The 22780-nt window shown below is 49.2% G+C and overlaps 1 protein-coding gene across 5 annotated transcripts in view; it reads right to left on the reverse strand.

Annotated features, from left to right (window-relative positions):
* The window catches only part of RYR1 (ryanodine receptor 1), a 125450-nt gene that overhangs the window by 74909 nt on the left and 27761 nt on the right, over positions 1-22780 (reverse strand). For all 5 annotated transcript variants that reach the window (XM_081962069.1, XM_081962067.1, XM_081962068.1 and 2 more), the window contains exons 16-35: positions 21827-21945; positions 21009-21142; positions 19685-19926; positions 17996-18188; positions 17576-17792; positions 16739-16843; positions 16373-16476; positions 15464-15547; positions 13709-13868; positions 12176-12323; positions 10807-11009; positions 10453-10627; positions 9118-9326; positions 8024-8403; positions 7041-7173; positions 5816-5976; positions 4721-4886; positions 3127-3213; positions 2729-2955; positions 48-990 (exon numbers count right to left, since the gene is read on the reverse strand). In XM_081962069.1, coding sequence (XP_081818195.1) covers positions 48-990; positions 2729-2955; positions 3127-3213; positions 4721-4886; positions 5816-5976; positions 7041-7173; positions 8024-8403; positions 9118-9326; positions 10453-10627; positions 10807-11009; positions 12176-12323; positions 13709-13868; positions 15464-15547; positions 16373-16476; positions 16739-16843; positions 17576-17792; positions 17996-18188; positions 19685-19926; positions 21009-21142; positions 21827-21945 — 4190 coding nt within the window. The remainder of the gene's footprint in view (positions 1-47; positions 991-2728; positions 2956-3126; positions 3214-4720; positions 4887-5815; positions 5977-7040; positions 7174-8023; positions 8404-9117; positions 9327-10452; positions 10628-10806; positions 11010-12175; positions 12324-13708; positions 13869-15463; positions 15548-16372; positions 16477-16738; positions 16844-17575; positions 17793-17995; positions 18189-19684; positions 19927-21008; positions 21143-21826; positions 21946-22780) is intronic.

Here is a 22780-nt window from a genome sequence, read left to right on the forward strand (position 1 = left end):
GGGGACCTGAAAGAAAGCAAGAGAAATCTCAGACCTCCTTCTTTTACCTGCAACTTGACTGATTCGGGAAGCTTCATTTGCAGCAGGCCTTCCTCCAGTCCTTCCTCGTCCTCTTTGGCTTCAGCTTCCCCAGCCTCAATGGCTTTCAGCTCCTGCTTTTCTCCTTCTTCAGCTTCTTCCTTCTGCTCCCCTCCAGCCTCTTTCTCCTCCTCCTCCTCTTCCTCCACCTCCTCCTCTTCCTCTCCTGCCTCTTCCTCCTCCACATAGCCCTGGTCTTCTCCTTCCCCCGCCTCCTCCTCAGCGCCGCCCTCCGGAACTTCCTCCTCCTCCTCCTCTTTGGATTCTCCAAAGACGCTGGGGTCAATCATCTTGAGGATATGACGCACGTCCTCGTCCTCAAACACACCCATGATGAGGAGGGTGCAGACCAACTTGAGAACGGGCACAAACTGGAACTCCACGCTACCCCCGACTGGGTCGCGGGTATGTTGCCCTCCGTCTTGGACAGCTTCCGTCAGCATGTTGATGGCCTTCACCTTCAGCGCATCCAACGGGATGGAAGGACTCAGCTGGTAGAGCTCAGAGCTGGTGCTGACAAAACAGGTGTCAGAGAAGTGGAGCGGGGGCCGTAAGCAGGTGCTCATGCCCACCCCGGGCAATCCCGGTTTCTTCATGCCATCCGGGAAGAGCGTGATTCTCTTGGTCTCGTCCGTCATGGGGACAATGAACTCGCTGTTCATCATGAGACGGGAGCGCTTGGCCGACTCCAGGTGCATGCTGATAAGGAGGTCGTAGTAGCCACTACGCAGCAGACCTGGAAGGTGGTTGCTCTCGATGGTGTAAAGCAATTGCGACTCGTCCACATGGCTGCACAAGGCATGGGCCACCCGGTTGTTGCCCAAGGCGCACACGGCGCAGTACAACTTCAGACTATGGGAATGGAACGTCAACAGGTCTCGGCGCTCGGACAATTCCAGGATGTCTATACATCTGAAAGAGGGATGGGGGGGGGGAAGTTTGAGAGTTAAAGAAGAGGGGAAGTTGCAAGTTTTGTACCCTCTTAGAAAGCGGAAGTGTCAGACGTGCCTCTTTCAAAATCCAAGAAAGAAAAACCCTCAACTCCAATGTTTTAGAGAAAAGTTACTTGTACTGGATATGAACTGATAGCAACGAAAGTAAAGCAAGATCTGAGGCTAAAAGCGCAAAATTATACATACCAAAAGTTTACCCAAATCCCTCCCCCCCAACCCCCGTCCAGCCCCCAAGGGTGTCATGTGGGGTGCACCTTCAGGTGGCTTCATCCATCTGGTATGTAGAGACAGTTGACTTTGACCAGACCTAAAGAGGTCCATTCAGCATGGGCGGAAGATGGTGAGAACAAAACTCCCTCTTTGTCCCGAGACATCTCCTCCAGCACGATTCCCCTCCCAAGTACCGAACCACCACCACCCCATTACAATGGCAGCCAATAGCAAGCAAGCGATATAGAGGCTGAGAGGAACCATTTGCTAATTGGCAAAGATTTTCTACCTTCCGATGTTCAGCAGCTACACCCATCAATAGATGCCTCCCTTTGCTAAATTAGGCAAGCAGGTGATGAAAGCCTAAATATTAAATACCTTCAGAGGATAGGGTTTTTTTTTAAAATATATATATATATAATTATAGTTGTTCTTTCTCTGTCAGTCCCAAAGAACCAAGAATGATATGTGGAGTAGGATCTGTATTGTTCTTCGCCTGCAGATAGAATCTTTCCAGAGCAAATATCTGCATACCTGTTAGATCTACCCTGTGAATTGCTGGAAATCACCCTTGCTCTTTTCCTGTCCGCCAACACATTCCACCAAGCTCCACTGCCTCTTTGTCCTCTGAGGAAGAGCCTCTCCCTCCTGCAACTTCAGACTACAGACTGTCAAGGGCAAGCAACCAAGATCCATTTGTGAAAGGTACAGGTCAGCAATTTTATTGTGTTTGCACTATATTACAGGAACCTCCCCAAACTGCTTGACTCTCCTTGCGAACAACCAACTAAGGTTCCATGGAGCTTAAGGGGAAATCAGATTTATGCTTCTTGAAGGTAAAAATAAAGGTTCCCCTCGCACATATGTGCTAGTCGTTCCTGACTCTAGGGGGCACTGCTCATCTCCGTTTCAAAGCTGAAGAGCCAGCGCTGTCCGAAGACGTCTCCGTGGTCATGTGGCCGGCATGACTAAACTCCGAAAGCACATGGAACGCTGTTGCCTTCCCACCAAAGGTGGTCCCTCTTTTTCTACTTGCATTTTTACATGCTTTCGAACTGCTACGTTGGCAGAAGCTGGGACAAGTCACGGGAGCTCACTCTGTTACGCGGCGCTAGGGATTCGAACTGCCAAACTACTGACCTTCTGATCTACAAGCTCAGTGTTTTAGTCACTGAGCCACCACGTCCCTTACTCCAGAGGAATAAGAGACAGCAAAGTTAAGCTACGCCTCTTGCAGCTGCTCAAAGACTCAAGGCTAGTTCCCTGCTTGACTCCTCCTCCATGCCTGGCTGAGAGTTTCCCAACATCTTTCCATCACTGAGTGACAGAACCATAAACGCAGCCAACAGTTTTCCCTTACCTGGGGACCCCGCAGATTTCAACTCCAAGAATCCCCCATCCCTTTCAGGTTGGGAAACATCAAATCATCACCCTGGAGGCGTCAGCCTGCTTCTCTGAAGTGAAATGGAAGATGACTAGATTCTCACCGGTTCTCCTCTGGGATGTGGAGAGCCATCATTATGTTTGGTTCCAGGCATTCAACCATCCATCCATGGCGGTCGCTAAAGCGAGCAACGTCCACCCGTAGAAACTCGTTGGGCATACGGCTCCATGTCATGGGGGCCAGCATTTGGATGGCAAGGCGAGGTGGGCACTGGGGCTCCGGGTTTCTCCTCTCGCTCCGGAACATGGCGGCTGATATCGGCATAATATTCTGTCCCGCAAGGAGTTGGAAAAGCAAAAGAAAATTCGTCTATTAACTAATCGGCGTATAATATTTCCAACCCAACCTGATCCAAGGAGGATTCTTCCATTATTCCAGAAGCAATTTTTTTTAAAAAAAAGGATTATTTCCCCAATGTGCAGCTTCAGGGATGGGCCTTACCTTCAGTTTGCCCAGTTCAAATTGGAGGACATTCTGGTTGGTTGGGAGAGCGACAACGGCGGGAAACAGTTTTGTGTTGGGCTCCACCTGAGATGGACCGGTTGTGGGAGAATGGAAGCCCGAAGAAGAGAAAAAATCATAATTCACACCAAGCTATAGAATTGGCCCACTCCAGTCCCCCAGTGCTGATTTTCCATATTTTTAAAAATACCCAGCTGACTATCATCTGGAATGGAGTCTTATTTTTAAAAATACTCAGCTGAATATCATCTGGGTTGGATTTACTTGTTATATTATTTGCGAATTGTTGGGAGAGCCTACATCATCTTCTCTCCGTTGGTTATCCGGGATTCCTTTTCTAAAAGCTTCACGTTTTTGGACCTGACATTTTTGTCTTCTGCAACCAAGTAAAGACCCATCAAGAGCCCTAATCATCCAACTCAGGAGTGTCAAACTCCATTTCATTGAGGGACGCATCAGGGTTGCGTCTGACCTCGGGGGTCCGGGGTGGGTGTGGCCAAGATGGGTGTGGCCAGCTCAACGTCACTTGCATCAGAGGCGCCTTTGGTGGCCCCAGCGTTCTGTCAGCGAAAACGGGCTCCCGATCTCCATTTCGGTTGCGACAGCCTCCTGCAACTCTCTGCCAGCAAAGAATGGCGCTTGGGTGTGCCACCCACGGCCCTCGTGAGCTCCGCTTTCAGCTGCGATGGCCTCCCGCAACCATCTATCAGCAAAAACCGAGCTCAGGAGGGGCGCACGCAGCTCTCCCGAGCTCCGTTTTCGCTGGCAAGGGCACTGGGAGCCGGTCTTTCACTATTTGTAGGGCGGCCCCCTGGGCCACATCTAAGCACCCCCCGGCCCCCTGGCCTTGAGTTTGACACCCCTGGTCCAACTCCTCTGAAGATTGAGGACCTCCTGATCTCTTCTCAATACTTCCTTGATTTCTTTTTTTCTTTTGTAAAAGGTTTTTATTTTTAATCTCCTACATACATTTACAGGTGTACATTCTCATAGTTATTATTCACCTTTTGTTTTAACACTTTTAAACATTCATTTTTTCCATTTTCCATATAAAATATTAAAATATTTTTTTACCACAACACAGCTTTTCTTCCCTTTTCTCCCTCCCTGCTTTCTTCTCTACTTTCTTCTTTCCCCCTCTCCTTTCCCTTTTCTTCTTCCCCTTCCTCTGCCCTGCTCCTCTCCTCTTCTTCCCCTTCATACCCTCTCTCCTACTCTTCCTACCCCTCCCTGTCTTCCTCTCCTTTTCTTTCCCTCTCCTTTCCTCTCTTCTCCTCTTCCTCTCTTCCTTTCCTCTTTCTATTCTTGAGGTTGCCTACGTTTCCCCTTCCATCTGGCGTATTTTCGGGATGGCATTGCAACAAACCCGGCGGTTCTATCTTTATGCTTCCCATTTCACCTTCCCTTTTCCTCATTATATTTTCAAATCTATTATTCACACATGCCTCATTCTTCGAACATACACTTGTATATTAATACTTCCTTGATTTCTTATCCATCCATCCAAACTTCTCCCTAATAAATATCAGCCCCCATCAATTCTCCTGGGGGAACGTATCCTGAATCCGCTTACCTGGAAGAAGGTGTTGACTTCTTTCCCGTTGGCTGTGAAAGTCATGAGCCCCGTGGCCACATCAAGAAGGCAGCCGATCACCAGATCCACCGTGCTAACGCGGGTCTGCTGGGTACTGCTGACAAACTCCCCTCCCCATACCATGTAGCAGTTGCTTCTCTTGATGCTATTGAAATAAGACACAATGGAGATAGCACTTAGACTTATATACCGCTTCATAATGCTTCACAGCCCTCTCTAAGAGGTTTACAGAGTCGGCCTCTTGTCCCCCAACAATCTGGGTCTGCATTGCACCCACCTCAGAGGGATAGAAGGGTGAGCCAACCTTGAGCCAGTGAGAATTGAACTGCAGCCAGCAGTCAGCAGAAGTCGCTTGCAGTACTGCATTTCAACCACTGCACTACCACTTAAGACTTACATACCGCTTCATACAGCCCTCTCTAAGCGATTTACAGAGTCAGCCTTTTGCCTCCAACAGCCTGGATCCTCACTTTACCAACATGGAAGGATGGAAGGCTGAGTCAAAGTTGAGTTGGTCAAGATTGAACTGCTGGCGGTGGGCAGACTTAGCCTGCAATACTGCATTCTAACCACTGCGTCACCACTTAGACTTATATACCACTTCATACAGCCCTCTCTAAGTGATTTACAAGAGTCAGCCTCTTGCCTCCCACAACAACCTGGATCCTCATTTTACCAACATGGAAGGATGGAAGGCTGAGTCAACCTTGAGCCGTTTAGGATCGAACTGCTGGCGGTGGGCAGAGTTAGCCTGCAATGCTGCATTCTAACCACTGCGCCACCGCGGCTCATGACCGATCAACCTACCCTTTGTTGAGATACTACAAGCCTTTGGATTGGAGACCCAGAAGGTTTGAAGTTACACCTCTCCTTCTCCCAAATCCTTCTGGGCAACTGCACCCCCCTTGTTTCCATATCAAAAGGTAGTTTCAACTTTCGTTCAACCGGAAAAAGACCCTGCAAACGCCCCCAGATCTGGCCACATCTCCACTCTACTGTTATCTGCTACCATTCCTCCGAAAAGGGTTTGTAGCTGATCCGTAAAGCACAGCAGGAGGGCTGGACAACGCTCACCTGTCGTGGATGTTTCCCTTGTCATCGCCCATGGTGACCGTGACGTTGCGCACCTTCGTGAGGTCAAAGTTCATGTCATGCTGGTGGTAATCGGGGGTCACCCAACCCACCCAGACAGTAGTGGGCTCTTGGCCTGCAAATATCCGGACCGAGTAGTAATACTGTTAGGTTGGAAAGAGAAAGGTGCAAAGGGTAAACAATATGGCATGGGACGCGCAGTTCCTCATACAAACGTTACTAATACTCAACCAAAAGTAATCTGTAAGTAACTCATGGGCAAGGCATTATCAAAAGAACACACTAGTTTTGCCCCCATCCAGCACGTCTTTTCTGGAATACCAGAAATGCTGTGGTGGAATGTAGTCTAAATTCCCAGGAAGGGAAGGCTCCATTCCAGAGGAATAAAGGTAAAGGTAAAGGTAAAGGTTCCCCTTGCACATATGTGCTAGTCGTTCCCGACTCTAGGGGGCGGTGCTCATCTCTGTTTCAAAGCCAAAGAGCCAGCGCTGTCCAGAGTTGGAGTTGGAGATCAGTGGGGCAGAAGAACAGCTGGAGCCTATTCCCGATGTGTGCATGCGCAGAGCTGCCAGGAGAAGGGAAGTGTTAAGGAACAAGGGCTGACTCAGGAGTAAAGGCACAGGTGGACGGTGAATGGTCCCTCCCAGATGTGGGTTGCTACTGGTTTGCACAGGTTCGGGGCGCAAAGCACTGTCCTGGCCCCTCCCATAGGGAATAAAGAGGAGTGAAAGGGGAGTGGAATTTGCAGGAGGCAATTAGTTCGCTTAATTAGTGTGAAGATTTGTTTGTGACTCTCAGAGACTCCTTGCCAAGTATTTTCTTGTACAGCCGTTGCGTTTGGAAGCTATCGGCCTGGCAGCTCTCCAAGCCTGATAAGGTCTGTGGTTGTAAATTCACCCTTGAAAGACTGTTTGCCGGGACTTTGCTGGATGCAAATGAGAGGAATTCAGATTAGCTTAATAAAAAGGGGTTTCGTCGGGACAAGGAGCCTGCTTCTTGATTTTGTGAAGCCTAGGTCAGAACAGGAGCTATCTTCACCCTCCCAATCAAATTATCTTAACTTCGTTGTCTCTTACTCCTCTGGAATGCAGCATCTCTCCTCTGGGAATCCAGACTACACTCCACCACAGTGCATTCCAAACAAATCTGGAAAAATGCCAGGTCAGCAGCATTGTACTCAGTCACTAGATATCCAAGTCCCTGTTACCGTTGTGGTGTTCATGATGATTTCAGGATCATCCCGGTCATCGGGAACCACTTCCTCTTCAAGCCGAGGTACCGTGGGGACTACAGGAGCAGAAGTAATGAGGGTGGTGGCTTTCTTGGCTTTGAACAAGAAGCTGAAGTAATAGGAAGGAGAGCACGATCAGAAAGGGCAGTAGACCAGTCATCTAAGATACCCCACCTGATTTTCTCCAGACACACTTCTTGGAAATGAACCCTGCTCAACTCTGTCGGAACTAGTTCAGAATCAACATGTATCTGATCATGTTGATACCCTTCCACACCAAGAATGCTTCTTCTCCCACTCCAATAGCTAAAGATCTTTTTCATCATTCCTTTCAAACCCAATCATCCCCCCCACTAGGAGATAGAATAGAATAGCAGAGTTGGAAGTGACCTTGGAGGTCTTCTAGTCCAACCCCCTGCCTAGGCAGGAAGCCCTACACCATTTCAGACAAATGGCTATCCAACGTCCTCTTAAAAACCTCCACTGTTGGAGCGTTCAACTTCTGGAGGCAAGTCGTTCCGCTGATTAATTGTTCTGTCAGGAAGTTTCTCCTTAGTTCTAGGTTGCGTCTCTCCTTGGTTAGTTTCCACCTATTGCTTCTTGTTCTGTCCTCAGGTGCCTTGGAGAATAGTTTGACTCCCTCTTCTTTGTGGCAACCCCTGAGATATTGGAGGACTGCTATCATGTCTCCCCTAATCCTTCTTTCTCTTAAGCTAAACATACCCAGTTCCTGCAACCGTTCTTCGTATGTTTTAGCCTCCAGTCCCCTAATCCTCTTTGTTGCTCTTCTCTGCACTCTTTCTAGAGTCTCCACATCTTTTCTACATCGTGGCGACCAAAACTGAATGCAGTATTCCAAGTGTGGCCTTCCCAAGGCATTTTAAAGTGGTATTAACACTTCCCCTGATCTTGATTCGATCCCTCTATGCAGCCTAGAAAGATTTCCATGGAGTTCTTACCCTCTTTTGGCTTTGCTTTTCTCGTTGGAGGAATCCTTCTCATTCTCTTTGGGGGTCTCTTTGGGCGACTCCTTATGGGTGGCCGGGGAACCTGGGCCTTGTTTCTCCTTCTCAACTTCCTCGGCTTCCTTGCGGCCGGCGGTCTTCTTCAACTGCTCATATTCGGAATCAAGGTCAACTTCCTTGACCTCATCTTCAGGGATGGTGAGTGCGTGTGTGAGCGGAGTGGTACCAGCGGTGACCTTGAACTTTTCGTGGAACTCCACTGGCATACTGAGACGCAGGAAGAGGAGTTCCACAACGGCATTCTGGGAGCCGAACGTTCGGTGCGTCAGCTTTAGGCACGGCGGGTTGTCCACGGTGCCATCAATCCGTGACACCTGCCCACGGAGGACCAAAGCAGGAGGTTAGAGTAGCAACGGACAACCTTCTTCCCAGGCTTATCCTAATCTTCCATGACTGTTTTTCAAAGTATTATGGAGAACCCTTCTTTAGAGTCCTCCAGAACTTATAAACAAATATTCGTTAGTGGAAAGATAAGTGATAAAATTTAATTTGCTCAATGTTACTAATCTTCTGACAGGTCACGTAGACATGGAGGTGGCATCAGAGGAACATTTGTAGGAGACACGAGCTTCCAAACTAATATCCCAATGGCTAGACTTCCTCTCAGCCATGCAAAATCTCTCATCTCACTTCAGTCGTGAGTTCAACCACAAATCTTGCCCTACAACAAACCAATCCTCAAAGATGCTACCATTAGTACCTTTGCCTCACCTGTTCTGTAATTATGTGATAGTTTTTATTGCCACATTTTCTTCGTGCCAGGCCACTATATGGCTCATGAAGCTCCCTCAGGTGGCACCTACCAAGCTTCGAAAATCCCTTCTAGCTCCCAGTCGTTCAAAATGGCGGCCCCTTTCTCCTCACCAAGCCAACCCAAAAGTATCTTGTTCGTAAATCCCTCCCACTTCAGAAGGTCCTCTTGCTGCCGTGGTTGCCTCTCAAATATGGAGCTCTTCTTGTCAACCTTTGAGTCCCAAAGCACACCTTCTGCAGGGGTCACGCTCCAAGGCTCCGCCCCTTTGACTCACCTCGTAGTGAGGGTGCTCATCGGGCACGGGGGAAAACTGAGGCAAGCTTTTGCTGAACCACATGGTGACTTCCCGCTTCGTGTTGATCGCAAAGGGTTCGTAACCTTCTTGAAGACCGCAGATGGTGAAATAGCGAAGGCTGCTGACATCTTGACCCAAGTTGAGTCTTCCCACTTGGGACAGGCCCAAGCTGCACACTGGGATGAAGCCTGTAAAAGATGGGGGGGGAAACAATGAACTTGGGTTCCCGACAATGAATAAACAAACATCCAGCCTCCACCAGGGTCGGACAGGAAGGCTGTGCAGAGTGGTGAGGACAGTGGAAATAATGATTGGAAGTTCGCTTCCTTTTATCCAGGAAACGGCAGGTAAGCACTCCTTGGTCAGGCTCCACAGTATCGTCACATCCTCTCCATGACCAGTTTTCCTTGTGACCTTCTGGGAAGAGGCTTTGTGGTATCCGAAGCAGAACAACTAAGTTCTCTAATAGCTTTATACCATATGCCAGGGGTGTCAAACGCAAGGCCTGTGGGACCACAAGATGTTTAGATCTGCCCCAACCTGGGCCAACCTGGAAATGGCAAACGACTGGCCTGCCGTCCCCCCGAGTTCTGTTTTTGCTGGCAGAGGGTTGCAGGAAGCCATTGCAGCCGAAAACGGAGCTCGTGAGCCCGTTTTTGCTGGCAGAGAGCGCGGGCCAACCACAGGCGCCCCCAACATGAGTGACATCGAGCTGGCCATGGGGCCCCTGCCACACACACCCCGAGGTCAAACACAACCCTGATGCGTCCCTCAATGAAATCGAGTTTGACACTCCTGCCATATGGTATCACCTTGTTAACCCCCCAGACTCTTTTTTTCTGCCATGCATTCAAGATGGATTGCGATGAATATGCATGTAGGTGTGGATGTAGACTTTGGTGTCATCTTTGTATAATTTGGATGATTTTTGGAGGATGCCTCTGCTCTTACTGTGTTGTTGTTGTTATTTTGAAGGTGGTGCGTTGGAATTTTATTTTAACGGTGCCACAGTGGTTAGAGTGCAATACTTCAGGCTACTTCTGCTGACTGCCAGTTCGAATCTCACCAGGCTCAAGGTTGACACATCCTTCTGTCCTTCTGTGGTCGGTCAAAAGAGGACCCAGATTGTTGGGGGCAAGAGGCCGACTCTGTAAACCGCTTAGAGAGGGCTGGAAAGATCTGGAAAGCGGTATATAAGACTAAGGGCTATTGCTATTGCTAACGTGTGCCATTGTGTATAGGGGGAAATGACAATAAAGGTTGTTCGGCCTCTGAAGGAACAAGGGCCTGAGGTTCGGCAACGCTCTTGCTTACCATTTTCGGTCTCTATTTCTTTGAAGGCCAGCTCTGACCCGGAGTCACTGATCAGCATCTCCCCGTTCAGTGTAAACATGATATGGTTATCCGTCAGGTCAATCATGCATCCGACCACATCTCCCGGTTGCCACGGGCGACCAAAAGGCTCACTCCCTAAGTGCCAACGCTGACCCTGCGGGACGGAGACAAACAGAAGGGATGCTTTAGAGCAGTGTTTCTCAAACTTGGCGACTTTAAGTCCTGTGGACTTCAACTCCCAGAATCCCCCAGCCAGCATAGCTTTAGAGAAAGGGAACGAGAAGAAGACAAGGGCCGGCCCAGGATGAAGAGGAGGAAGCAGCCCAGACTCACCCGATGCCCGTTGAAGACATAGGCGAGGTCGTCAGCTCCCAGCTCCACATCCGGTCGCACATCCGGGCGGGCCCACCCCACCCGCATCTCGCCAGTGGTGACGGCCTCAAATTCAAAGTACCACTTGCCCGACTTCACCGCGTAGAACTGCTCAGCACGGAAAATGCGGACTTTTTCCAGCCGGCCCTTGGCCAGTTCTAGAGCTGTTCAGAGAGCAAGAAGACGGGAAGATGGAAGAGCAAGACAAAGGGGAGACCCTCAAGGGGGTTAGTGGTCTAGAAAGAGCATCTCACCTCCACTTAAGTAAGCTCACTTGAGTTGGAAGGGACTTTGGAGGTCTTCTAGTCCAACCCCCTGCCTAGGCAGGAAACCCTATACCATTCCAGGCAAATGGCTATCCAACATCTTCTTAAAGACTTCCAGTGTTGGGGCATTCACAACTTCTGAAGGCAATTTCTGTTCCACTGATTAATTGTTCTAACTGTCAGAAAATTCCTCCTCAGTTCTAGGTTGCTTCTCTCCTTGATTAGTTTCCACCCATTGCTTCTTGTCCTGCCCTCAGGTGCCTTGGAGAATAGTTTGACTCCCTCTTCTTTGGGGCAGCCCCTCAAACATTGGGACCCTGCTCTCATGTCACTTCTAACCCTTCTTTCCATTAAAGCAGTCCTACTCAATTCCTGCAACCACATTATACGTCAGAGTAATCTGGTTCTTAACTTACTTATTTATTAAATGTTTATGCTGCTCATCCCGCTGATAGAACAACTCTGGGCTGCTCCAATTAATTTTGGTTTATTTAATATTTTAGGTTTTAATGTTTTGTATATAAATGTAATCAAAGAATCAGTCTTTATGAAGCTTGTAAGCTGCTCAGAGCTGGGTGGCATATAAATGTAATCAAAGAATCAGTGAATTAAACCTAAAGGCTAAAACACATGATGAATAGTTGCAGGAACTGGTCTAAGGAAGAGAAGGACCAGGGGAGACATGAGAGCATCTTCCAATATTTGAGGGGCTGCCGTAGAGAGGAAGGGGGTCAAGCTGTTCTCCAAAGCCCCTGAAGGCCAGAAAAAGAATAATGGATGGAAACTGACCAAGGAGAGATTCAACCTGGAAATAAGGAGGCATTTCCTGACAGTGAGAACAATCGACCCATGGAACAGAAATTGCCTTCGGAAGTTGTGGGAGCTTCATCCCTGGAGGCTTTCAAAAAGAGACTGGGCTGCCATCTGTCAGAAATGGTGTAGGGTCTCCTGCTTGGGCAGGGGGTTGGACTAGATGACCTACACGATCCCTTCCAGCTCTGTTAATCTCTTAATCTGATGCCAAGGAGTAGAAACCAGAAGCCGAAGAAAGGAAGGAGACTCACTGGCTTCCTGATCTGGGGGTTCAATGTTGTATCCGTAGCCAAGGAGGGTCCGCACCGCTTCCCGCAAGCTGTCTCGGTTCGTCTTCTTGGTCCTCTCATCGAGGAGGTGGTAGGGTACCAGACGGGGGTTGCGCCTGTTTTTGATATCCTACAAGCCCAAGGAGGACATACAAGTCTATGAACACAAAGCGGTTTAACAAAACGCATCACCAAGCCACACGCGTCTAACTAGAAAGCTGGTAGGAGTGGAGGAGATGACCTGGAATCTTGTGGTACACCACTAGGTACCACCACCGTGGTCCCTCATCCCATGCCGCAACCTCCGCTACACACTTCCCCTGCCAGGTTGTGGCTTACAGCCATCAGTCGATAGGGACCCCATGTCAACTCTCAATCGAACCTGGCTGAAGCCATCTTAATGTCAGCGTTCCAAAGGTCATCCAAAATTAAATCAGAGTCCAAGGCAGAGCTTTCCTCAAAATTCCAATTTATTAGGAGAGACATGTTGGCACATCTGTGGAAAACCCGAATCTGAAAACTTCCTGGGTTTTCTACCCAGTTGAGAGTTCATGATCTTGCCCCCCACACCCACAAGTCCATCCCATGGCCCAATCTTCTCCTGCCATGCTGGCAGCTTCCACCCACCCAGTGCCGGTCAGGTGCAGAGGTGCAGAGACAAAGGATAACCTTGGGCTTCTAGAAATGAATGTTTTATTTTGACAACAACACATTCTGCTCCTTACTATTCCCCCTTCCCAATTACCCCACTAATGAAACAGCATAGTAAAATAGGAGAAAGTAGGGCAGGTCAAAGATCCTAAAAGGAACCGGCTGGAGGACCTGACACTTTTGCTGCTCCATGGTTATCACGTACCCTGGGTGGGAAAAGTGGGGGAGTAGATAGATTGCCTCGTGGACCTAACAAAGAGACTTCCCATGGGAATCAAGCTCACCCCAAGAGCTGGCAGTTGAAGGAGGAAAGGAGTGACCAAGGAGTGACCCACCAACTGTTTTAATTGGACAACGTGTCTTGGAACACTTGGGGAGGGAAACAGTTACCCTTTTCATTATGCTATAACCGCGGGAAACTTCAGAGTTGGTTTTCACTAGCCGTGCCAATATGATACATCCAATGAACATGTCCTTTGAGGGACCTTCCGGCCTCGGAGTTCTGATTTCTTTGGATACCTTCCTTCGAACGCTGAGACCCTACATAGCAGGGGTCCCCAACCACTATTGAGCTGCGGCCTTTTTGGAACCGGGGCGCACAAGCGGCGGGTGCATGTAAGGCAGGCGCGCAAAGCTCCCCACGCGCAAGTGGCGGCCGCTTGTGCTTGTGCGCGAAAGTCCACTCTATTTATAGAGCGCGTACCTGCCGCTCACACAATTGGAGCTGTGCACGCTCATGTTCCCCCACCTACCACTCGCAGGGAACTATCCCCCCCTCTCTACCACCCCCGCCGTCGGGCTCCCAAGCTAGGCAGGTTGGGGACTGCCGCCCCAGAAAATATCTTTTCCTCTGGAGTCCCACACCTGCACAACGCTGTACGTCCAGCCCTGTTGCACCCGATCCCTGGCCCAGACGTTGTGCCCGTTCTCAGCCAGCTTGTCCACCAAGGTGTTCTGGGCTGGGGTGAGCTTGATGTGGTTGAGATCCAAGGGGGCTGGTTTGTAGCCGTTGGACATCATGTACCTGCAAAGGATAGGACTCTTAAAAACACCATAGGCCCGTGATGGCGAACCTATGGCACATATGGCGGAAGTGGCAGGCGGAGCCAGGTTGCCTGGTCATGCATGACGTCGCCTGTTCCTCTTCCGGGTTTCTGGCGTGCAACGATCAGTGGGCCTCCAGGTGTGCAGCAGTGACGGAAAATGGAAGAGCTGGTCTTCCGTTTTCTGGCATTCAGCATGCATGCCTGCCAGCTGATGGTCGCGCGCGCCTGTGCGTCAGTAACCGGAAGAGTACCTGGCCGGCGTGAACCGGAAGTTCATTTTCTGGTGTGCACATGCCCCCTGGGCTGTTCCTCTTCCGGGTTGCAGTCCTGATGAGCCAGCGCTCGGTGCCCAAAAGGTTCCCCATCACTGCTATAGGCAAAACCAGCCTCTGCACCAGGGGTGTCAAACTCAAGGCCCGTTTGGGGGAGGGGGGGGGCGATCCAGCCCATGGGGTACTTAGATTCGGCCCGTGGGGCCACCCTGGAAATAGTGAAGGACTGGCTTGCAGTGTCTTTGTCAGCGAAAACGGAGCCCGGGAGGCATGTGCCGCGCACCCAAGCTGTATTTTGGCTGGCAGAAGTTGGCAGGAGGCCATCGCGGCTGAAAACAGGAGCCCATTTTTGTTTCATGATTATTATTTTTAGAATACATACAACATATATACGAGATTTACATCTCTATTGATTTCTTAATATGTACCATCTTGTTATATTTTCTATACAATCATTATGCGTTAATTTTACATCTCTTCTCGAGCCAATTCTACCACCTATTCCCTATCTTATAATACTCTTGTTTCCTCTCTATCCCTTAGTTCAGGGGTGTCCAAACTTGGGAACTTTAAGACTTGTGGACTTCAACTCCCAGAATTCCCCAGCCAGCCATGCTGGCTGGGGAATTCTGGGAGTTGAAGTCCACAAGTCTTAAAGTTCCCAAGTTTGGACACCCCTGCCTTAGTTCCATTGTTAATTTATCCATTTCTGCGCCTTCTAGCACCTTTTTTATGATCTCTGCATTTGAGGGGATGGTTTTTTTGTTTCCAGTTTTGGGCAAATGAGATTCTGGCTGCGGTCATTATATGAAACATAATATATCGAATTTCTTTGCTTATATTTCCTTTTATTATTCCCGAAAGAAACAGCTCAGGCTTCAAGTCAACTTTTTTTGTTCCGTTACTTCCTCCAACCATTTTCGAATTTTTGCCCAGATTTCCTTAGCTTTGGGACAAGCCCACCACATGTGATAGAAGGTCCCTTGTTGATGGCTGCATTTCCAGCAATTTGGAGGTCTGTTGGGGAACATTTTGGCCAATCTCGCTGGGGGTAAATGCCACCTATAAAACATTTGATAGACATTTTCCTTATATGTGGCCAACAACGTCAATTTATAATTTGTTCCCCACAATTTTTCCCAACACTCGGACCACCACAGGCGCCCCCAAAATGAGTGATGTCTAGCTGGCCACAGCCAACCCAGCCCCGAGGTCAAACACAACCCTGACGCGGCCCTTAATGAAATCGAGTTTGACACCCCTGCTCTACAAACTCAACACACGGAAGCCAAACTGGTTACGTTTTAGGCAGCTTGGTTTTCTTGAGGTTCTCTTCGGCTTTCTCATCCGCCATCCCCACATGGCAGCCCAGAGCCAGCAAGGTCCTAGAAAGGAAGAGATCAGATTTTAATAATTTGAGCCACGCTCCTCATTCGGGTAGCAAAGATTGCGCAAGACACTTCAAGCCCCAAGGACACTCCACCAAATCTGTCCTGTGTTGAGAAACTAAATGGTTACCCAAAGAATTGAAACACTACATTTGCAACTTAAGGAGAAACTTCCTAACGGTGAGGACAATTAACCAGTGGAACGGCTTGCCACCAGAAGTTGTAGGTGCTTCATCACTGGAGGTTTTTAACAGGACAGTCACTTGTCTGAAATGGTGTAGGGTCTCCTCCTTATTTATTTTATTTATTATTCGTATTTATAGACCGCCCCTTCTCCCAAAAGGGGGGGTTGGACTAGAAGACCTCCAAGATCCCTTCCAGCTCTATTCTGATTGATTGAGCTTCCTACTGGACCAACAGTTAAAGGAGCAAAATGTACCCCAATCAAGGAACTACCAACCCAGACAAGCAAGCTAATAGTAAACAGTGGGCTAATCAACAAATCTCCCAGAACATTCCCACATACACTGACTGCACTAATATATAAGCAAACCCCACTCCCTTTTAGCCCTTATCATGTTACCTAGTTGGATTATGAAATGTCTTCAGGGAAACAACCAAGCTCAGAGAGCATCAAGGACACCATGCTCCCTTTATGCTTCCAAATTCCTCCTCCATCCCAGCTAAGCAACCTTTATCTAAATATCCACGCAATCTCCGGCATGGGGTATAATCCAAAGACCTGGACTACAGAAGCATGAGTAGATACTGACCCATTTCAAGGGATCTCCCAGGGATTCCCCCCCCCTCCCCATCACTCACTTGAGGGTCTCCCCGGACATCTGGAGGTTATAATTGCGCTCCGGCTCGGGAAGGCTGTGGAAATCCAGCAAACAAGGATGGAGGTGTTTGTTGTCATCCCGGATCTGAGATTTAAACAATGGTGGATCAGGGAAATCCTTGTTCCAATTTCATCGGGAGGCGAAAAGGGATCTGGCGTCACCTGGGGCTACCATCCCTATTCGGCCAATGACAGGGACGACAAAGCTTGCCTCCCTCGTGCGACGTCGTCGCGCGTTGCCCGTTGTGGCTTGTTAAGGACACCGAAGGCTACACGCTCCTTCTTGCTGCCACGCATGGGAAGGCATGGCAACCTCCAACCTTTGGTTCCTGGAGAGCAGGACTCACCGGCCCGTAGATCCATCCCTGCTCAATGCGGGTGAGGGCCCACAGTTCGTGGATATTCTCTGCCAACTTCTCCCTGATCTTCTCAAGGTGTGGAGGCAATACGATCTGCGGGGATTAAAAGGAAAAAGAAAAAAGAAAGAGGAGGAGGCTATTAAAAGGCAGTTTTTAGTTTTTAGCCACAGATGATGGTTTTACCGGCCTCAGTAGCCTATATCAGGGGTCTCCTACCTTGGCAGCTTTAAGCCTGGCGGACCTCAACTCCCAGAATTTCCCAGCCAGGTTCACTTAACCAATGACTCCCCTAGCGACAGAAACTTTGGGCTCAACTATGGTTGTAAGTTGAGGACTACCGGTAATCAAGATCTCAGCTTTCCTTAAACTAGAGTATAAGCACCATTCCCCCCCCTCGTTTCAATCATACTTGTCACGTACATATTAATGCCAGTTTGTTTGATTAGGTAGGTTGATTATCAACCCATCAACCAGGAGAATGAATTCATTTCTATAGGTGTGAGAGAGAGGAAGGGAGGGAGGAAAAAAAGAAAGGAAGAAAGGAAGGAAGAAGGGAGGGAGGGAGGGAGGAAGGGAGGGAAAGGAGGAAGGAAGGAGGGAGGGAGGGAGGAAGGAGGGTGGGGCAGGGAGCGAGGGAGGGAGGAAAGAAGAAGGGAGGGAAAGAAGGAAAGAAGGAGGGAGGAAGGAAGGAAGGAGAATGGGAAAGTGCCCATAGGTCCTGCCAGAAGTAACACTAATGACTGTTTTCTCTCCAGGCCCTAAAATTGCCTCTTTCCACATTTTGTCCTCAAGTTCCCTGCCCCAAGGAAGCCGAGATGTCCCTACCTGGACGGTATCCACAGGGTAGGGGGTGAAGGACGTGTGGGACAAGGACTGGGTCGGCCCCAGGAGGTTCCGGATGCCGTTGATGTCATGCTTGTACTCCTTGATGGGCTCCACGCGCATCTTCTCCCGGGGGAGGACACCCTCGTAGCAGGGAGCGTAGCCTGGGGGCGGCAGGAATTTGAACTCTCCGTGGCGACCCCCCAGGAGGAAGCGCACTCTGGCAAGGAGGGGAAACATAGAGATGCTCGTTCATTCATGGTGGTGGGCTAGAGGTGGCGCTCTTGCCTCAGAATCAGGAGGCTGTAAGTTCGATCCTAGGTAGAGGCAGCTATTTCCCTCTCTCACTAAACGGATTGGTCGTACGTCGAGGGAAACCCATAGGTCTCATTTTTCATCTTACCGGGGGAGGGATGAACTTACTTGATGCCCGCCGAGAAGCTGATCACGGGGAAGAAAAGCCCGTCCAGGTTGAAGTTCTCAAACATGCCCTGCACCGGGAAGCCGTTAATGCGGAAAGAGATGCTGGGGACACTCAAGTCCAGGCAGCAGCTCACCACGTCGTCCGCCCCTAGCATGTGCTGCCCGGGAGATGCCACGGCCCGAGCCACGCGGCCTGCGCCAAGCGGAAAGGAGACAAAGAGGGAAATCACTCCCAGAAGAACGCCGTTGAAGAGCCAAAGGTGAGAAAGTGAGGCGGGCTTAAGGCAGAGGTGTCAAACTCAGTTTCGTTGAGGGCCACATCAGGGTTGTGTTTGACCTCGGGGAGCGGGGGGGAGGGGGGTGCAGCGGTGTGGCTAGGGTGGGCGTGGCCAGCTCGACATCCCTCATCAAAGCTCCATTTTGGGCCGCGACAGCCTCCTGCAGTCCTCTGGCAGCAAAAAGAGAGCTCAAGGAGGCCGCGTGGAGCCCGCCTGGATCCCATTCTCGGCTGCAATGGCCTCCTGCAGCCCGCTGTGCGCAGCCTCCTCCGTTTTTGCTGGCAGAGGGCTGCAGGAGCCGTCACGGCCATAAACGGAGCCCGGCCAGGCCACACACGGGCCTCCCGAACTCCATTTGCACTGGCAGAGGCACTGTGGGCCTGTCCTTCACTGTTTACAGGGCGGCCCCACGGGCCAGATCTTAGCACCCCATGAGACAAGATTTGGCCCACGGGCCTTGTGTTTGAGGAGGATATGGTCAGCTGTAACAGTCAGAGAAACTGGACCTCTGCGTCCGATTTCTTATCATTGATATTGTTTATTTGTTAGGGTTGAGTTTTCTGTCAACCTGAAGGAGGGAAGGATGTCTAGGGGGATTCTCAGCCGTCCAGGTGATGGGAGTCCCAAAGGTGCTTTTTTTTTTTCTCCAAGAGGCAACTGGGTTTTCTTTAAGATGTTTTGCTTCTCATCTAAGAAGCTTCTTCGGTTCTGATGGGATGGTGGGGAAGGTTCCACACCCCTTTTCCACGGCTCAGCTGAGCCTGGGGACACAGAAGAACCTCTGAGTGGCCTCAACGACTCTCTCAAAGGATGCAAATGACCAGCTCTCTGCAAGGAGCATCCATCCTTCCGTTTCCCCACCATCCAGCCAGAGCTGAAGAAGCTTCTGGGATGAGAAGCGAAACGTCTTCAAAAGAAAAAACAAGAAAGTCCTCAAGTTTTGCCTCTTGAAAAAGCACCTTTGGGACAAGGAGAGAAGGCCACAATAGGAGCATCTGAGGACGAGGTGTCCACAAATGTGTCCGCCATCTGGACTTTCTTGACTCTCTCAGATGTCCTTGGGCCATTGTTTGACTGACTGACTTTCTTTCTCTTTCTTTCTTTCTTTCTTTCTTTCTTTCTTTCTTTCTTTCTTTCTTTCTTTCCTTTCTTTTTTTCTTTCCTTTCTTCCTTTTGTTTGTTCCTTTCTTTCTTTCCTTTTCTTTCTTTACCCCTTCCTTCCCTTGCTCTTTCCTTCCATCCTTCCCTTCCTCATTCCTCCCTCCCTCCCTCCCTTCCCTTTCCTTCCTTGCAAAGGACTGAAACCCCGGATTAAAGTTGTGCCTTTTTTTCTGAGTCTCTCTCCTAGAGGTTTCAAATGCTGGGCCAACCCATTTGCCCCATCAGCTGCGGATGCTACGAAGAAGCTCACCTGACCACAGGTGGAGACCATCAAAGCCGAAAGAATAGAGGTCATCCCCAACGCCATTGCCGCCCCAGCCTTCTCCACCCCCTGGGTAGGGGCTATAGCCTTCCGCCATGGCCCAGCCGACTCGCATATGCGTGGCCTGGGCGGTCACAAAAGGCTCCACCGAGTCCACAATTATCTCGTAGTACCACTTCTTGTACTGGGTGGATCCTTCATGGGTGCCCAGGAAGATGTTGGGGCGCATGCTGCGAAGGGAAGAGAAGACAGGGGGGAAGAAGAAAGGATCAGCATGGAAAACCGAGAACACAGGGAAGAAGAATCCGAGCCTTGGACGGTCTCCAAAAAGCTACGCAGACATTTATAAATATGTCCTCAGCGTCATCTGAGTGATGCTCCTGGTTCCTGTAGTCTACTCAGGTGGCACTGCCCAAGTGATCCTGAGTGTCAGGGTTCCAAATAGCATCCAAAACTAAACCAGAGTCCAAGGCAAAGTATTGCTCAAACTTTGAGGGAGACATGTTGGTACATCTGTGGGAAACCCGAATTTGAAAGCTTCCCGGTTTCCCCACCCAGTTGAAAGTTCAAGATCTTGCCCCCACACCCACAAGTCCATCCCATGGCCCAATCTTCTCCTGCCATGCTGGCAGCTTCCACCCATCCAGTTCCCGTCAGGTGCAGAGGTGCAGAGACAAAGGATGACCTTGGCTTTCTAGAAAGGATTCTGTTATGGCTACATAGCATCTAACTCCGTACAATCTCTCGTTTTCCCACCATAGAAAAGGCATAGTAGGAAAAAAAATAGAAAGTGTGGCAGGCCAAAGATCCAAAAGAAAATGCGGCTGTAGGCCTGACACTGAGGACACAGATAAATCTCCAAATGGCCTCAATGACCCTCTAAAAGGCTGCAAATGACCAGCAAGGAATATAAATCCTTCCGTTCTCCACCATCCAGTCAGAGCTGAAGAAGCTGCTTGGATGAGAAGTGAAATGTCTTCAAAAGAAAACAGAAAGTCCAGCTGACTCCTGAAAAAATAGCACCTTTGGGACAACCACGACCTGGATGACTGAGCATCTCTACAGACTTCTCCACCCTTCTGGTCTTCTGTTAGGGATCTTAGGATCTGGCTTTACTGGTTGGCCTGGGGTCTGCAGTCTGTAGTTGGGGGTGCCACCTGGAGGTGTTTATTAGATTACATACAAGGGTCTCCTCAATTCCATTGTGTACCCCCCTATCTACCCTTGATGTGTCTTTCTCCTCTTCGGCATCCGCCCAACCCCACGAGACACCCCCCCTGCAGAGGGACATCAAAGAGAGCCAAGTGGCTACCTGGTGACGTGATTAATAAGCTTCGTTTGCAACAGAAGATCTCTCCCTGGCAACAGGTTTTCGGTGATCAGGTTTTGATTGGAGCGGACAGCCACGCCGTTGCAGACACACAGAGAGCAGAGAACATCCAACACCTGCCAAGGGAAGAAGGGAAGAGCCACTGTTGAGTTGGGTTGGGTTAGGATGGGTTGGGTTGGTTTAAGTTAGGATGAATTGAGTTGGGTTGGGTTGAAATGAGTTGAGTTGGGTTGGGTTGGGTTGGTTTAAGTTAGGATGAATTGAGATGGGTTGTGTTGGGTTGAAATGAGTTGAGTTGTGTTGTGTTGGGATGGGTTGGGATGAGTTGGGCTGGGCTGGAGTAGAGTGTAGTGTAGAGTAGAGTAGAGTGTGGTGTAGTGTAGTGTAGAATCAAATAGAATCAAATAGAATCTAATAGGTTTGAAAGTTTGAAAGGGAGGTTTCTAGTCCTCACTAAACACCCCAACCCTAGTCCTTGCCTCAGGATTCCATGAACTTTGGACATTAGGGTCCCAGAAAGGCCCTAGGGAAAAAAATAGGGACCTAAATGAGGCATGAGAATGAATTTCATCCTCACAATACGCCGAGAAGCAGCCTCTCCACAGAGCAGAATTTAAGGCAGGGGCAAGCAACTATGCAATATGACCCACTGTGGACTTCAGCTCCCAAAGTTCCACGCTGGCTCATGAATTCTGGGAGTTGAAGTCCTCAGGCCAACAAGCTTTCACCGCCTGCGTCCAAGGTTGCTTGCCACAACCAGAGGAAAACTGCAAGGATGAGTCAAGCTCACTGCAACTCACCTTGTGGTTGCGTCCATGTTTGTCCAGGAGGGAGATAATGGACTTGATGTGGTTTTCCTGGATGATATTCAGCACTTCTGGACTTTCGATGAGGACACAATACAAAACCTCCAAAATGCCTGAAGAATAAGTTTAAGGAGAACAATGAATTTAAGGAGTCTGTTTTCACCCTTTTAAATGGTAAAAAAAAAATCCCCTGCCTTTTTCCTATTTAATTAAGATTAATTAAGTAGTTCTTTTCTTGGCAAAAAAGTGTGGCTTAAAATGGCTGCCAATGTCATATCTGATTGTTCAAATAATAACAGCAGCTAGAATTGTATTTGCCCAAAATTGGAAAGCAGACAAAATCCCACCTGAAGGAGAGATAATAAAGAAGATATTAGATTGTGCAGAAATGAATAGGCTGACATTGAGAATAAAGGACAAAGAGGAATCAGTGCACTACAGGACATGGGGGCGATTTTATGATTGGCTTGAAAAAAGGTACAAAGAGAAAGGAAAAAAACCACAAAACAAATAACTCAGACGACACACTATTAAATCAGGGGGAGGGGGAATAAGAAAGTATGAAAATGTAAGTATACCGGCGGAAAAATGATATGAATCGACAAATGTTAAATAGCAAGTATAAGCATGTATATTTAAGAATGAATTTGAAAGGAAAAATAAAAAGACTTTTTTCAATAATGGCCTTCTGCGAATCCAGAAAAAAATCACGACCCAGGTGGAATACAGTAAGTAAGTCCTCAGCTTACTCTTCTGGCCCGTCAGGGGAGCTGGCAGCAGATTCGGACAGTGGGGAGGTTGGGGAGGAAGATGGGCCAGTCCTGGAGTCTGGGGAAGGCTCTGATGAGGGCTCTGTGTCGGAGGCAGAGAGGGGGCCATGGCCGTCTGACAGTTATCAGCTGCCTTCGGACTCAGACAGCAGTAAATATGAGCCAGCATCTGAATTTG

This window comes from Natrix helvetica (genome assembly GCF_964273705.1).
Source record: "Natrix helvetica genome assembly, chromosome: 9".
Classification (NCBI taxonomy): domain Eukaryota; kingdom Metazoa; phylum Chordata; class Lepidosauria; order Squamata; family Natricidae; genus Natrix; species Natrix helvetica.